General features: G+C 42.6%; 1 protein-coding gene across 1 annotated transcript in view; it reads left to right on the forward strand.

Annotated features, from left to right (window-relative positions):
• crocc2 (ciliary rootlet coiled-coil, rootletin family member 2) overlaps positions 1-16,178 on the forward strand; it is a 326,949-nt gene that overhangs the window by 118,604 nt on the left and 192,167 nt on the right. The window contains exons 3-7 of the mRNA XM_034179233.1: positions 5,365-5,517; positions 5,619-5,702; positions 10,377-10,480; positions 14,407-14,538; positions 14,961-15,095. Coding sequence (XP_034035124.1) covers positions 5,365-5,517; positions 5,619-5,702; positions 10,377-10,480; positions 14,407-14,538; positions 14,961-15,095 — 608 coding nt within the window. The remainder of the gene's footprint in view (positions 1-5,364; positions 5,518-5,618; positions 5,703-10,376; positions 10,481-14,406; positions 14,539-14,960; positions 15,096-16,178) is intronic.

Here is a 16,178-nt window from a genome sequence, read left to right on the forward strand (position 1 = left end):
CTTTAATTAGGGGGGTCAGCTAAAAGGCAAAATAAGGGAAATGCTTAAAAAGGTGGGGGGAAGCTGAAAGGTTTTAACCATGCTGATGCTCCCCTGAAGAATTTACTCAAAAAAAAGTCTGAAGGACCTAAATGACATGGTGAGATCCTGAAGAGCTTTGCTCGTTCATGTCCATGACATACATATTAAACAAATGGTTATGAATGCTCTATTCTCTTTCTGCTAAAAAAAAAAAAAAAAAAAAAAAATAATAAATAAATATTAAATAAAAGCTCCAACAAATAATGAATGTTTCTCCATTCTTTTAATGGAACGAATATTTAATTCGGTGAAACATGGAACGTGTGTTCGTTCCATCTTCCACCTCATTAAATATCTGGATGTGGACCTATATATATATATATATATATATATATGTATATATATATACATATATATATATACGAGGTCTATTAGGAAAGTATCCGACCTTATTATTTTTTTAAAAAACCATATGGATTTGAATCACGTGTGATTGCGTCAGACAAGGTTGAACCTACATGCGCATGCGTGAGTTTTTTCATGCATGTCAGTTGCATCATTCGCCTGTGAGCAGGCTTTGAGTGAGGTGTGGTCCACCGCTCTCGTCTATTTTTTATTGCGAATAAATGTCTGAATGATTTGGAGCTTTGCTGCATCAATTTTTTTCCAGAAACTGTGAGAGACCTCCAGGTGGACACCGTTCGTTAAATTAATATGGCTTTCAGGGACGATTTTATGGGGATTAAACAGTTTACGGAGTGTTACTGCCGCTTTAAGGACTGCCCACAACTCCTGAGAGCGCGGTGGAGCCGCTTCTCTTTGCATGACAAAAACTCCTGTAACAGTGAAATATGCTGTTCATTTTTAAACTGGACGCTGTCTTGATCCGGTATGTCATCTGACTAGCACAGGAATTGTGAAAAGACGTGGACATCAGCACTTTTTCGGCACATTAAGACAGATGTGCGGAGCTGCATGGCGCAAAGAAACGCCGTGATGAAGCCTCACAGGACATGTTTGGGCAATCGGATATTCACACGACTGGAAAGCAACCGGAATCCGTCTGAAATCCGTCCTGTGAGACCAACACGGAGGTGGTTTTGTGCCGCGTAATGAACGGCACCGTGGCGCATCCCTCCGGTTCTTTTTCCATGAAAAAAAACTCCTGTAACGGTGGAATGTGCCGATAAAGTGCTGATGTCCACATCTTCTGCCTTTTTGTGAAAGTCATACGAGGTCCCGGATCAACAAAGCTTTCACGTTGGAAATGATCTGTTGTTCCAGCGGCGTGTCAGCCTGTCGATGGGGGCTGGGAGCGCGCCGCGCTCTCAGGAGTTGTGGGCAGTCCTTAAAGCGGCAGTAACACTCCGAACAGTGTCCACCTGGAGGTCTCTCATAGTTTCTGGAAAAACATTGATGCAGCAAAGCTCCAAATCGTTCAGACATTTATTCGCAATAAAAAATAGACAAGAGGGGTGGACCACACCTCACTCAAAGCCTGCTCACAGGCAAATGACGCAACCGACAGGCATGAAAAAACTCACGCATGCGCACGAGGGTTCAAGCTTGTCTGACGCAATCACACGTGATTCAAATCCATATGGTTTTTTAAAAAAATAATAAGGTCGGATACTTTTCTAATAGACCTTGTATATACGTGTATGTATTGGCATGGCTATAATATATATATATATATATAACATAACAAAAGAAAAGCCTTTATTCATCCCTCAATGGGGAAATTTCAGTGTCACATCGCAGCATAGAACAGTAGGAATAGAAGGGCATGCAACAAAACAACAAGCATCTCTCAAAAACAAGAACCAAAAAAAGCACTGAGTGCCGGGTAAAGCTGAGGCTACCATTGTTCAGTTCAATGCTGCACTGCCGGGATGATATACACCGTCAGGGTGTGAGAGTGATCAGGTAAAATGACTTCAGCGTGAAATGTACGACAAGTTACTCTGATATTTACAATATGGGCAGGTCAAATATAAGTAATATATATATGTAATATGTAGTGTAATATATGTAAAGTGACTTGAGTGCACCATAATTTAAATTATTGCACTAATAAATGTGACATGATTATTGTCCTGGTTGCTATGGTTACTACAGTACTAGCATTGATCATTGTATAGTCTGACAGCAGCCGGGAGAAACGATCTACGGAATCTCTCCCTCACACAGCGAGGGTGGATGAGTCTGTCACTGAAACTGCTCTCCAAAGCAGACAGAATGTCCAGTAGGGGGTGACACTCGTGGTCCAGCATGGATTTAAGTTTAGCCAGGACCGTCCTGTCCCCCACCTCCTGCACAGAGTCCAGAGGACAGCCCAGGACAGAGCAGGATTTCCTGATGATCTTATCCAGTCTTTTCCTGTCCCTCTCTGTGATGCTGCTGTTCCAGCAGACCACAACGTACAGGATGGCAGATGCCACCATAGAGTCATAGAAGGTCCTCGGGAGTGGCCCCCTCACTCCAAAAGACCTCAGCCTCCTCAGGAGGTAGTGGCGGCTCTGACCCTTCCTGTAAAGTGCATCCATGTTGTGAGTCCAGTCCAGTTTGTTGTTCAGATGAACACCCAGGTACTTATAAGAGTCCACTCTCTCAATGTCCCTTCCCTGGATGTTCACTGGGGGGAGTGTAGTGGGCGGCGTCTGAAGTCCACCACCATCTCCTTGGTCTTCCCTGCATTGGTGAGGAGGTGGTTCCTCTGACACCAGTCCACAAAGTCCTGCGTTAGTCCTCTGTACTCCGCGTCATCATCGTCCATAATAAGTCCAATGAGGGCGGAGTCATCAGAGAACTTCTGCAGGACACAGCTGTCCGTGTTGTGTCTGAAGTCTGCAGTGTAAAGAGTGAAGAGGAAGGGCGCGAGGACCGTCCCCTGGGGGGCCCCCACACTGCAGGTCAGGTCAGACACGCAGTTCTTGGTCCTCACAAACTGGGGCCGGTTTGTGAGGTAGTCCAGGACCCACTCAGCCAGATCCTCGTCCACTCCTGCAATCACCAGCTTGTACCTCAGGAGCCACGGCTGGATGGTGTTGAAAGCGCTGGAGAAGTCAAAGAAAAGAATCCTCACAGCGCTGCTGGGCCTCTCCAGGTGGGAGAGTGAGCGGTGCAGCAGGGAGATGATGGCGTCCTCCACTCTGATGCCAGGCCGGTAAGCAAACTGCTGTGGGTCCATAGCAGAGCTCACCATGGAGCGGAGGTGACACAGGATGAGGCGCTCTAGGGTCTTCATCAGGTGGGATGTAAGTGCCACTGGCCTGAAGCTGTTGAGGTCCTTGGTGTGCGGTGTTTTGGGCACTGGGACCACACATGACGTTTTCCAGAGGTGTGGCACCGTCCTCAGCTTCAGGCTCAGGTTGAAGACCCGCTCCATGACCCCACACAGCTCATCTGCGCAGGATTTGAGGAGCCTCGGGCTGATCTTGTCTGTGCCTGCTGCCTTTTTGCTCTTTAGTCTCTTCAGCTGACTCCTGACCTGATCTGCCATGAAGAGTCGAGAGCAGGTGGGGGGGAAGGTAGTGGTGGAGGAGGGGGAGGAGGTCTGGCTGGTGCCGGGATGCGTATTGGGAATGAAGCAGTCTGTGGTGGCTGTGTGAGCGGAGGTATAAGGAGGGGGAGGGGGGATACCGGGCAGAAGCACCGAAGACAGAGCAGGGGGAGGAGGAGGAGGGGTTGTGTCAAACCTCAGGAAGTGTATATATATATATATATATATATATATATATATATATATATATACGAGGTCTGTCCGTAAAGTATAGGTCCTTTTTATTTTTTTCAAAAACTATATGGATTTCATTCGTATGTTTTTACGTCAGACATGCTTGAACCCTCGTGCGCATGCGTGAGTTTTTCCACGCCTGTCGGTGACGTCATTCGCCTGTGAGCACTCCTTGTGGGAGGAGTCGTCCAGCCCCTCGTCGGAATTCCTTTGTCTGAGAAGTTGCTGAGAGACTGGCGCTTTGTTTGATCAAAATTTTTTCTAAACCTGTGAGACACATCGAAGTGGACATGGTTCGAAAAATTAAGCTGGTCTTCAGTGAAAATTTTAACAGCTGATGAGAGATTTTGAGGTGATACTGTCGCTTTAAGGACTTCCCACGGTGCGAGACGTCACGCAGCGCTCTCACGCGGCGTCATCAGCCTGTTTCAAGCTTAAAACCTCCACATTTCAGGCTCTATTGATCCAGGACGTCGTGAGAGAACAGAGAAGTTTCAGAAGAAGTCGGTTTCAGCATTTTATCCGGATATTCCACTGTTAAAGGAGATTTTTTTAATGAAAGACGTGCGGGCGGATTGCAGCGTCGGCTCGCAGCCGCCGCGACGCTCCGCCACAGGAAAAACACCTCTGTTGGAAGCCTTGAGGACACGTTGGAACATCTCCAGCTGATAAACAATTTCTCATATACTCACTCCACTGAAAGCCATCAAAAGCCAACTGGATTTTGCAAATGGTTATCAACACGGAGGTGTTTTTCCTGTGCCGCCGCGCCGCGTCGGCTGCGTCCCGACGCGCGGACCCGTCCGCACGTCTTTCATTAAAGAAATCTCCTTTAACAGTGGAATATCCAGATAAAATGCTGAAACCGACTTCTTCTGAAACTTCTCTGTTCTCTCACGACGTCCTGGATCAATAGAGCCTGAAATGTGGAGGTTTTAAGCTTGAAACAGGCTGATGACGCTGCCTGAGAGCGCTGCACGACGTCTTGCACCGTGAAAAGTCCTTAAAGCGACAGAATCACCTCAAAATCTCTCATCAGCTGTTAAAATTTTCACTGAAAACCAGCTTAATTTTTCGAACCGTGTCCACTTCGATGTGTCTCACAGGTTTAGAAAAATTTTTGATCAAACAAAGCGCCAGTCTCTCAGCAACTTCTCAGACAAAGGAATTCCGACGAGGGGCTGGACGACTCCTCCCACAAGGAGTGCTCACAGGCGAATGACGTCACCGACAGGCATGGAAAAACTCACGCATGCGCACGAGGGTGCAAGCATGTCTGACGTAAAAACATATGAATGAAATCCATATAGTTTTTGAAAAAAATAAAAAGGACCTATACTTTATGGACAGCCCTCGTATATATATATATATGTGTGTGTATGTATGTATGTATTGGCATGGCTATAAGAAACACATTGTGCGAGGCTCTCATGCATTTGATTTCTGCCATACACGGTAAAGTAGACAGATGTAAAATGCTATTATTATATGTAAGATTTACTCCAGAGCTGTTACAGTGCAAATACAGAACAGACTGCTCACACACTGCACACACTTATGTGTAAAATACACTGTAATGTAAAATCTCTCACCACAAGCTGGAACAGATAGTAAAGGTGGAGTCAGCAGTGGACTCAGAGCAGGCTAGCCCATCACCAGGACAAGTCCCGAACCAGGATAAGACTTACAGGCAACGACTGCAGTTCTACCAGGAGGCCCAGCAGAGACAAGCACAACTTGTTCAAAAGCTGCAAATGAAGGTAAGTACATACAGACTTCAGGAATCATAAATCTGTTCATATAAAACCTAATGCTGATTTGGCTTGACTGTGTGCTGTACCTTGTGTTTGTGTCATGCCAGGTTCTTCAGTACAAGAACAGATGTGGAGAACTCGAAGAGCAGGTGCTGCAGAAAACCTCAGAATCTGACAAGCTGAGACTGTTGGCAAGTCAAGATTTTTCAACACATTAAAAAATCATTCGGGTGTACCTTAAGTTAAAAAGAAAGTCTTGAAGTTACACAAGAGAAGCCTTTCTCAATACTTGGTCCATGGACTGCTGATGGTTTGTGTGAGACCCATAGTGGTCCATGAGTATGTATATTGGTAAATTTATCACATTTTAAATTAACATCGTATTCTAACTTAAAATTGTGTCTCAAACTATTTAAAAGGGACTCTAAAATGTAATCGATAGTAAGAGCATACAGTAGCATACAGTGCATCCAGAAAGTATTCACAGTGCTTCACTTTTTCCACATTTTGTTATGTTACAGCCTTATTCCAGAATGGAGTAAATTCACTTTTTCCCCTCAAAATTCTACTCACAACACCCCTTAATGACAACATGAAAAAGGTTTTTTTTTTTCTTTCTAAATGTATATAAAAAAAAAACTAAGAAATTATGTACATAAGTATTCACAGCCTTTGCTCAATACTTTGTTGATGCACCTTTGGCAGCAGTTACAGACTCATGTCTTCTTGAATATGATGTCACAACCTTGGCGCGCCTATCTTTGGGCAGTTTTGCCCGTTTGGACATAAACTACCAGTCAAAAGTTTGGGCACATTTTCCCATTCAATTGGAAATGTGGATTAACATTGTATGTCATCCCCCAAACCAACCTCGGTCCTGTTTTGGTCACTTGTTTGAATGCATTAAACATCAGCAAAATGCATGGTGCATATATTGAAAACACTGACTGCCGAATAAATAAATAAATAACCACTATTTCATTGCCCATGGGGAGCCACGGGCTCTAGATTGGGTAGTGTTTTCAAGGGTGGTAATAAATTGTGTAGTTTCTATAATGAGTTGGAATGGCATGTGAGTTCAGAATGTTTTGAGAACCTTAGACCTCAACTGTTTTTAGAAAAGACCTCAACCGTTTTATTTCCTATTAATTACACTCAACAAAAATATAAACGCAACACTTTTGGTTTTGCTCCCACTTTGTATGAGATGAACTCAAAGATCTAAAACTTTTTCCACATACACAATATCACCATTTCCCTCAAATATTGTTCACAAACCAGTCTAAATCTGTTATAGTGAGCACTTCTCCTTTGCTGAGATAATCCATCCCACCTCACAGGTGTGCCATATCAAGATGTTGATTAGACACCATGATTAGTGCACAGGTGTGCCTTAGACTGTCCACAATAAAAGGCCACTCTGAAAGGTGCAGTTTTGTTTTATTGGGGGGGGGATACCAGTCAGTATCTGGTGTGACCACCATTTGCCTCATGCAGTGCAACACGTCTCCTTCGCATAGAGTTGATCAGGTTGTCAATTGTGGAATGTTGGTCCACTCCTCTTCAATGGCTGTGCGAAGTTGCTGGATATTGGCAGGAACTGGTACACGCTGTCGTATACGCCGGTCCAGAGCATCCCAAACATGCTCAATGGGTGACATGTCCGGTGAGTATGCCGGCCATGCAAGAACTGGGACATTTTCAGCTTCCAAGAATTGTGTACAGATCCTTGCAACATGGGGCCGTGCATTATCCTGCTGCAACATGAGGTGATGTTCTTGGATGTATGGCACAACAATGGGCCTCAGGATCTCGTCATGGTATCTCTGTGCATTCAAAATGCCATCAATAAAACGCACCTGTGTTCTTCGTCCATAACAGACGCCTGCCCATACCATAACCCCACCGCCACCATGGGCCACTTGATACACAACATTGACATCAGAAAACCGCTCACCCACACGACGCCACCCACTCTGTCTGCCATCTGCCCTGGACAGTGTGAACCGGGATTCATCCATGAAGAGAACACCTCTCCAACGTGCCAAACACCAGCGAATGTGAGCATTTGCCCACTCAAGTCGGTTACGACGACGAACTGGAATAAGGTCGAGACCCCGATGAGAACGACGAGCATGCAGATGAGCTTTCCTGACACGGTTTCTGACAGTTTGTGCAGAAATTCTTTGGTTATGCAAACCGATTGTTTCAGCAGCTGTCCGAGTGGCTGGTCTCAGGCGATCTTGGAGGTGAACATGCTGGATGTGGAGGTCCTGGGCTGGTGTGGTTACACGTGGTCTGCGGTTGTGAGGCTGGTTGGATGTACTGCCAAATTCTCTGAAATGCCTTTGGAGACGGCTTATGGTAGAGAAATAAACATTCAACACACGAGCAACAGCTCTGGTTGACATTCCTGCTGTCAGCATGCCAATTGCACGCTCCCTCAAATCTTGCGACATCTGTGGCATTGTGCTGTGTGATAAAACTGCACCTTTCAGAGTGGCCTTTTATTGTGGGCAGTCTAAGGCACACCTGTGCACTAATCATGGTGTCTACTCAGCATCTTGATATGGCACACCTGTGAGGTAGGATGGATTATCTCAGCAAAGGAGAAGTGCTCACTATCACAGATTTAGACTGGTTTGTGAACAATATTTGAGGGAAATGGTGATATTGTGTATGTGGAAAAAGTTTTAGATCTTTGAGTTCATCTCATACAAAATGGGAGCAAAACCAAAAGTGTTGCGTTTATATTTTTGTTGAGTGTACGTAATTTTTTTATGCTAATTTACTCTCCTAAGGGCCCCTTCACACATAGCACAATTAAGTATGAATCAGGTTGAATCATGGTGAAACAGCCCGAATGAGCAAACCCCGAAAACAACAAGCTGACATCAGGAGGGACGCATGGTCGGGCAGGCGTGAACATTCTCGCTGCAACTGTTTTGTGCACGTGTTTGCACAAAACCATCGCAGTGGGAACACAGTGTGAGCAGCTGGAGCATGTGGCACCACATCGTGCCACTGCTGTGGAAAAAAAAAAAAACACACACACCATAAAAAAACGCCACAATGTCCAATATTTAATCCTTCTCATCAAACGAACAATACAAGTATGATCCTTCTGTTCCTCTGTATATGACCCATGGTCGTAGACATCAAGTCATGAAACGACATGAATGAAGCAGTGTGCTCTTATTACGTCTTATTATGTCCAGCCGCGTGTATAAATAATTACTACAATAACTACAAACACATTTACATAACAAATAACCAAAATAAATAATCACAGAGCAAAGAAAAGGAGAGTGACACTTGGATTGGCATGTCTGCGCGAGCCGCTGTTCTTGAGATCTCTGGACCTGGACGTCACAGCTGGAGAACACATACCATGTTTTGAAGGACGTGACCTTTCAACTGTCCTCCATGATGCGCGTGTGTGTGCTTGCTGTTCTCAAATGGAATTACATAAAAACATATCACCTTTGTGCCAGAGACAGTGGTGGAAGACATTAAACGCACTACACTTTTCACTCATGGTAAAGGCAACGTGACACTTAACTATACTAACTAAACCAACTGAACTACAAAACGCAATAAATCAATAACACTAACAACACTGTTAAAGTAACATGAACCACAATAACATTTAAAACCCCCAAAACCCTGAACTCCCATTCGCCCTATCATGATATCCTATAATCCCTTGTGTGCCAGAGAGTCACTGCAGGGTAAACAACATAGAGAATCCACATGACAATAATTTCAAATGAACATTATAATACCAAAATGGAATTTTTTATACTTTTCATCACGTTAATAAAAGACTGCATGCATGAGACCCTGAAAACTTGCTAAAACAAATATTCCAAATATTCTGTGCCTGCTACATTTAACCTGCGTGGATCTTCGTGAACGGAAACCGAATTTCAGACATCTTATATATATTACTCTGGAACAAACAGCACAAACAATGTTGTAAAGGTCAATAAGCAGGACGTTAAAGAGCAAACTTCAGTTTCCCCCAGAATGACATGAACAGGAAGCGATTGCAGCTCACAACGATTCCCATTGAAAATAACGGAGGAACAACCTGAGCTTCTCACATTTGCATAAAACAAACAGAATAACAACGTCTATAAACCCAAATAATATATTCAGAGGAGTTTTAGGCACAATATACAAAGAGTTTTATGTTGCAATGTTAATGCTGTTGTCCCTGTCCAACAGTTAAATTGCAGCCTTATTAGACCTTATCAGCATTTTTTGATGTTAATGACATCTCACAGAGTGACGAACTCTCCAAAATGTGGGATTTGAAACCTCAATAGGGCAAATGGTGAATTGCAGCACAAGTCCATTGTTCACTGTTGTTAGCTAATATCGGTAATTTCTCCAAAAATATTGGTCCTATCAACTTTCTATTTTTGCAGTATTCATCCTTGACCCAAAATACACAAGCATACCAAACGGCAAATGTCAGCTCGCCCCAATTTCTCCGTAGCCATACATACGCATGCACGCACGCACGCACACTTGACTAATATAATTTAATTTAACCTGTATTTCACTAAGTTAGTCTGGACAATTATAAAGTTTTCAATTCACCTAAACTGCATGCCTTTAGATGTGGGAGGAAGCCGGAACACCCGGAGCGAACCCACGCAAACATGGGGAGAACATGCAAACAGATTCCTACCTGTGGCGACACAGAAAGGCCACAGGTAGGAATCAATCCCATGACCTTCTTGCTGTGAGACAACAGTACTAACCACTAAGCCACTGTGCTGCCCATATAATTCATGTAGTTTTGGTAAATATTAAATGCTTGCCAGAATACATGTGTTATGTGTTTGTGTGTTTAGCTGCAGACCCATCTGGACTCAACCAAGCGGCAGCTTACGACAGAGAAGGACCTCAGCGTGGCCGTCCACAGCAAATCCTGCCAGCTGCAGGAGGAACAGAAGAGGTGCGAAATAACTGGTAGCATGCAGAGCAGGTAGCCAGGGCTCCCAAAACATTACAGAAACAGTTTATGTAGTCATCGGCAATAAATATTCCAGTGTTTTCAAAAAAATATGCAATGTTTGGAGTGTGGAAATCATATAACATGTCACAGCAAAGGAGTCACTATTTGGATGCAGAGTCAGAGTCATAAATTCAAGCAGAAGGCTTTCAGAAATTTGCTCCTGTTTTTCTTTTTTCAGTTTGCACCAGTTATCTTCTGTGAAATGTGTTGCAGCAGTTTGACAGTTAAAGGTCATATCACACTCCAGTCAACACTACTTTATAAAAAATTATATTCCAGATTATGAGTCATTACTTCCAACTTTTTAACTTGTGCGAGCCCTAGTGTAGATAAAAAATAAAATTAGCCAGCATCTGAAAAATGCACACAGATTCAGAGCTATTTTTAGCCATAAAAGTGGCGTAATCTCAGGTGCTGAGCATTGGCTGCCTCAAGGTCAGTCCACCTGTGTCCACTTCATGACTTACACCAGTACACACAGTCAGTCTGGGTTGCTTTTTGTCTCCAAATGTAATATGGTTTTAATATGACTTTAATTTGTCTTTCAAATCAAATTCTTGTATTCTGCATCCAACATCATCTCCGCCTCTTTGTAAGCCGTGGTGTATTCAGAAAAAACAAAACATTGTATACATCTCACTCACTCTTACTCACCTTCAACCACTTAACTGGGATCGGGTTGTGGGGCACACATCTCAATAAGACTGAATAATGATTACATACCGTGAAAGTGGTGTCTCTGCTTTCACTTCTGCTGTGTTTGGACACAAAGCCTTGTAGAATTATTCTTCCACTGTATGGCCCTGTCATTTTTTCACAGGAAAACAGTGTTTCTCTACCAGAAGCCGGCTCCAGCTATCGGTTTATCCCAGCTTGGCCAATAACACAAATGCTAAAGCTGGTTCACGTCTGGCTCTCCTGTTAAGAGTGGTCACTCATTGTCATGTTCTGTCCGATTCTGTGATCACAGAAGTGGCTTCCTCAGAGAGACTTATCGGGTTCATGCACGTAGCAACTCAGCTTAGCATGGCACGACATGGTGGCGCAATCCACATACACAGCCAGTTCCACGCTTTCGGGAGAGGAAACATGCTTTGTTTAGAATTTTCTCCCACAGGAAATTAAAGGATAAAGTCTGTGGTTAGATCCATGTTTTGAAGACCATTCTCATGCTGTGCTGGCCTTCACTTTTGCTGTTTGTCCAAGATGCACTATTTAAAAAAAAGCACTTTCACTTTCCTCCTCAACTCAAAATATTATCTTTGGAAAATCTGTCCACCAAATGAACAACAGGAGCCATTTTAGGGCATCCTTGTAAAACACAGTTCTCATAAAACACACATATTTTAACTATTTTGACATATTCACCGCCAAGGCCACAAAACCACTGATTTCACACTGTAAAAAAATCAGTTTTTACTCAGTCATTTCAAGATAGTATCTTGAGAGGTATGGCCTGACATGATGTCATCAAAGTTCACATTCCTCACAGCTTGATGTTGCTGACCGTTTATCAGTATCAGGTGAAATCAGGCTAATTTCCTCATATTTATGACTTAATTTCTCAAGACATATGGCACCAAAAATAAAATGCATTATTATATGGCTGTGACGCTTTGTGCGCTCTGATTGGCTGATTACCGGTGGGATATTTTCCCATATCAGACTGTTACCATGACAATCGGTCCGTAACACGTATTTTCGTTACAAACCAGGACACTAAAAACACAAAATCCCAGTCGGACATGAACATACTCCATAAATATCTAATCAGTATCAGAAAAAAACACACAGATTGAAAGCTTACCAGCTAACGATTGGACCATCTGTTAAGCTAGTGGAGGTGAACAAAGCAATTTGGACAATACTGTAATTTTGAGTGTTTATATATATATAAATAGCCATATAATAAATGAATTATTAACCTTGCTTGCTCGGTCTGTACGGTGATATCAGACCTCTGTGTTTCTCGCTGCACTCGGTCTGTACTGTCAACACCTCAGTCTGATATGTACAGACCTCGGTTAATAATCCTTTAATACATCAGTATTTTCATATTTCTTTTTTTTTTATTTTGAATAGTCAGTTCATTTACCATTTTATTACGTCCTTGGTGGCCATAATAAAATCATTGACGTTTATTTATTTATTTGTCTGTCTTTTAGCAGGGTTACATCAAAACTACTGCACGGGTTTTGACAAAATTTTTGCCACAGATAGATATTAGGCCATGGAAGACTCCATAAAATTTTGGAGGTGATCTGGATCCAGATCTGGATTCTGGATCAAGATTTCACTTTATATAGGCTTTGAGGAATCACGTCAAAACTACTTCATTGATTCGCACCAAATATGCACCACAGATACATATTAGGGCATGGAAGACTGCACTGAATTTTGGAGGTGATTCAGACCCGATTGGCGGACGTCATAAATCTGTGATTGTTCTTGTTTGCTAGTGATACACACGTTAAATGAGATGGGCTACTATTCAAACTTCAGCTGACATATGAATTTTATTATAATTGGTCAGACGTTACTGTCGCTATATGAACTGCATGAATGTGCAAAGGTGACTGATAAAACCATATAGTGAAAGTTGCAGAAATCAAATTATTTTATAAAGTTAACACATAATCAAAGGTATTACTTTCTGAGAAACCCACATTTGTTTTAATTTATAAGTTAATGAAAAAAGTGCCTGTGTTTGACAGAAACATCAACACAATTCATCTGATCAGTGACAACAAAAAAAGAAAAATAGCTGAGATCACCATTTCAGCTGGAAAAGAGGCCTGTGATCAACAGAAAATGTTCCTTTTGTGAGGGTTATGGTCAACAAATTACACCAAAAATTCATCACTTCGGCCCCTTAAGGCTTCACTGTCCCAAAACAATCTGTGAAGGTTTCTCTTGCTGTGACTGGAATTTGTAAAAGAAGTCAGTGAATAGCATCTGTCCGGTCATTTTCAAACATGACATACAACAGTGGTTGTATGTCAGTTTTCAGAAACGTTCCCTGCAGTTCAGTTTTTTTTTTTTTGGGGGGGGGGGGGGGGGTTGTGCCTGGGCTACAGGGAAAAGCAGAACCTGGCCTTGAAAGACTATCTTCACATTCAGTTTGTCAGAACAAATTGTTAGTGCCACTTTGACTCTCATCTCCAAAACATTTTACCGAGGCTTCACATCAACTGTGGGCATCTGTCACAGATGCATCATTTTAATGCTCTGTGATTTATAGAGTTATGGAACTTTATTTGAAGAGCCCAAGAAAGAACATCCTCCATGTCCTGTTCATTTGTTTTTCTGCCTTGAGGTAGCAATGACTGCAAGTTCCATTTGTATAAACTAAGTCGAAGGTAAAGATAGAATCCAAAAACCAAACAAAACAAAGAAATGACTGATTTGAATATTGCTGTGATTATTGTGCCTCTCTTTCCCTGGTGCTCAAATCCTGTAAAACCTAATATCATCCCATACATGGAAACATGGGTTTGGCTCCCTCTCAAAGAGATGCTGTAACTAAACATGGAAATGTGCCATGCTTTACTGTAACAGAGTGCATGTGGCATATGAGAATGACGTAAACATTTTTGCAAATGACTCTACAAGCAGATCTGATTGAAATGAAATCTAAATTTATTCAGAATTCATAAAACTGTCACATATTTTTACCCTGTAAATGTGGTTGGAAAGAATGTCTCTAAAGCTCACGTTATTACAAAAGTAAGAATGATATACTGTCTACATGAATGATGGCGTTCAGGCCCTGCGGGACGGTGGAAGGAAATAGCCATGGCATTATTTGTCAGGTGTGATGCGCTCAGCGGTGTCTGACTGTCGTAAGCTGTGATATTTCCTTCCAGATGTGCCAGCCTCAGCCAAGTCAACTCCGTACTGCGGCAACAATTGCAGCAGGCAACCACGGTCACCCACGGGCTGCCGGAGAGTTTGTGGAAAGCCCGTGAAGAGTTGAGTGATACCCGACTGCGGAGACAGCAAGAGGTGAGAAAGAACACAAAAACATGAAGTGAGTTGGAAAAGCAGCAGAGAAAGCTGAATCATTTTCTCTGTGGAGATTGTGCAATTAAACTCCTGTTGGGTTCACATGGGGTAGGAATTCTATTCATAGCCAGTTTCATCAGTTCATTCCCATTCCCTGTTCATTTCATTGTTATGATTTTTGAGTTGTTGTTTCCTGTGAAAACATTCCAACTACTGAGGGGGAGGAAAACTTTGTGCAAACAATTTGCTGTTCATGCTGTAAATGGGCCACATCTGTTGATTCAGGGAAATCCAATTATTTGTGTGCACACCACTATGTGTCCCAATGTTTTGATATTAGATCTGTTTGGGATCACAATAAAATTTGCTGCACAATAAAAATGTGCTGAAACAGGGTCTCACACGCACCCTTCAGTTCCCTTGTTGCTGGCTTCTCTCTGCAGATGGGTAACTCTTGGTTGAGTCACAAACAGGCTCGTGTCAGAGCACTGTGGCGCCAGGCTGACTCCCTACGGACTGCTTTCACCCATCTAAGGACTTTCACTGACAGGTGAGCATGGCACACTGCCATATTCCTTTGGGCAAGCTAGAATTCCACAAAAGCCTCACCTCTTTTATGACTCACACTCAGAACTGTAACCACCATCAAAGCAGCAAAGGTCAACAGTGGCGCCTGTCCCCCTGCACATTGTTTCCTCAATGGAGGACAGATACCTTAACATGCCTCTGCTCACTGTTAAAATTATCCATCATTACATCATTCCTGTAAGACCTGGTTTCTACTGTATGTTGTTAACCCACTCTTGGTATTGGTGGATCATAATTAAGTTTAGCAGCAATTATTCAGGTAATAGATAACTGTGATCATGTCAAAGCTGCACTGTAACTTCAGTTTCTGTATATAGTACCAAATCATGACATCAGTAATCTCAAAGTATTATACACGAGAGTGATCTCTACCTTATCCAATCCAAGAACATGTACATGGTGAGAAAATTCTTTCCATTTTTAGAGGAAGAAACCTCAAGCAAACCAAACTCTGTGGGGTATTCATCTGCTGTAGCCATTTTATCAAGACAGAAGACAAGGCATGAAACAAGATTAATGGAACATGAAATAAGTTCTAACAAGAAAGTTGTAACTCAGACAACCAATACCACAATATAACTGTGTGCAGTGGTGGATGACATAAATGATTACAGAACAAGATGTTGATCAGAGTAACAGAGTACGTACAGTCTTTGTCTACTGATGCAAGATCTTAAGGCCGTGTCACACCTTGACGATTTAGCCTACGTATGCCGACCGTATTAAAAATGCTGGCACACGCTGGCATACGTCTTATAAATTAAAGCAGCTGTCACACAACCAGCGTATGCCGACAGCCCCGTTTCCACCCAGTGGTTGGGGTCGGTACTGCACAGTGTGGTGTGGGTGAGAAACGGAGTAATTTAACATTATTTTATTTTTTTATTTTCATTTTTTATCTTGGTGGACCATTTTTATTGTGTACAGAATGTTGAGTGGATTGGCTGTGGTAAACACTGCAGTGAATGAATGAAGTGCTGTCTCTTTAAATGTTTAAAGTGCTGTTGACTGCTGATCAGGTCTGCTGATCAGGTCATCACAGACC

The sequence above is a fragment of the Thalassophryne amazonica genome, chromosome 10 (genome assembly GCF_902500255.1).
Source record: "Thalassophryne amazonica chromosome 10, fThaAma1.1, whole genome shotgun sequence".
Lineage (NCBI taxonomy): Eukaryota > Metazoa > Chordata > Actinopteri > Batrachoidiformes > Batrachoididae > Thalassophryne > Thalassophryne amazonica.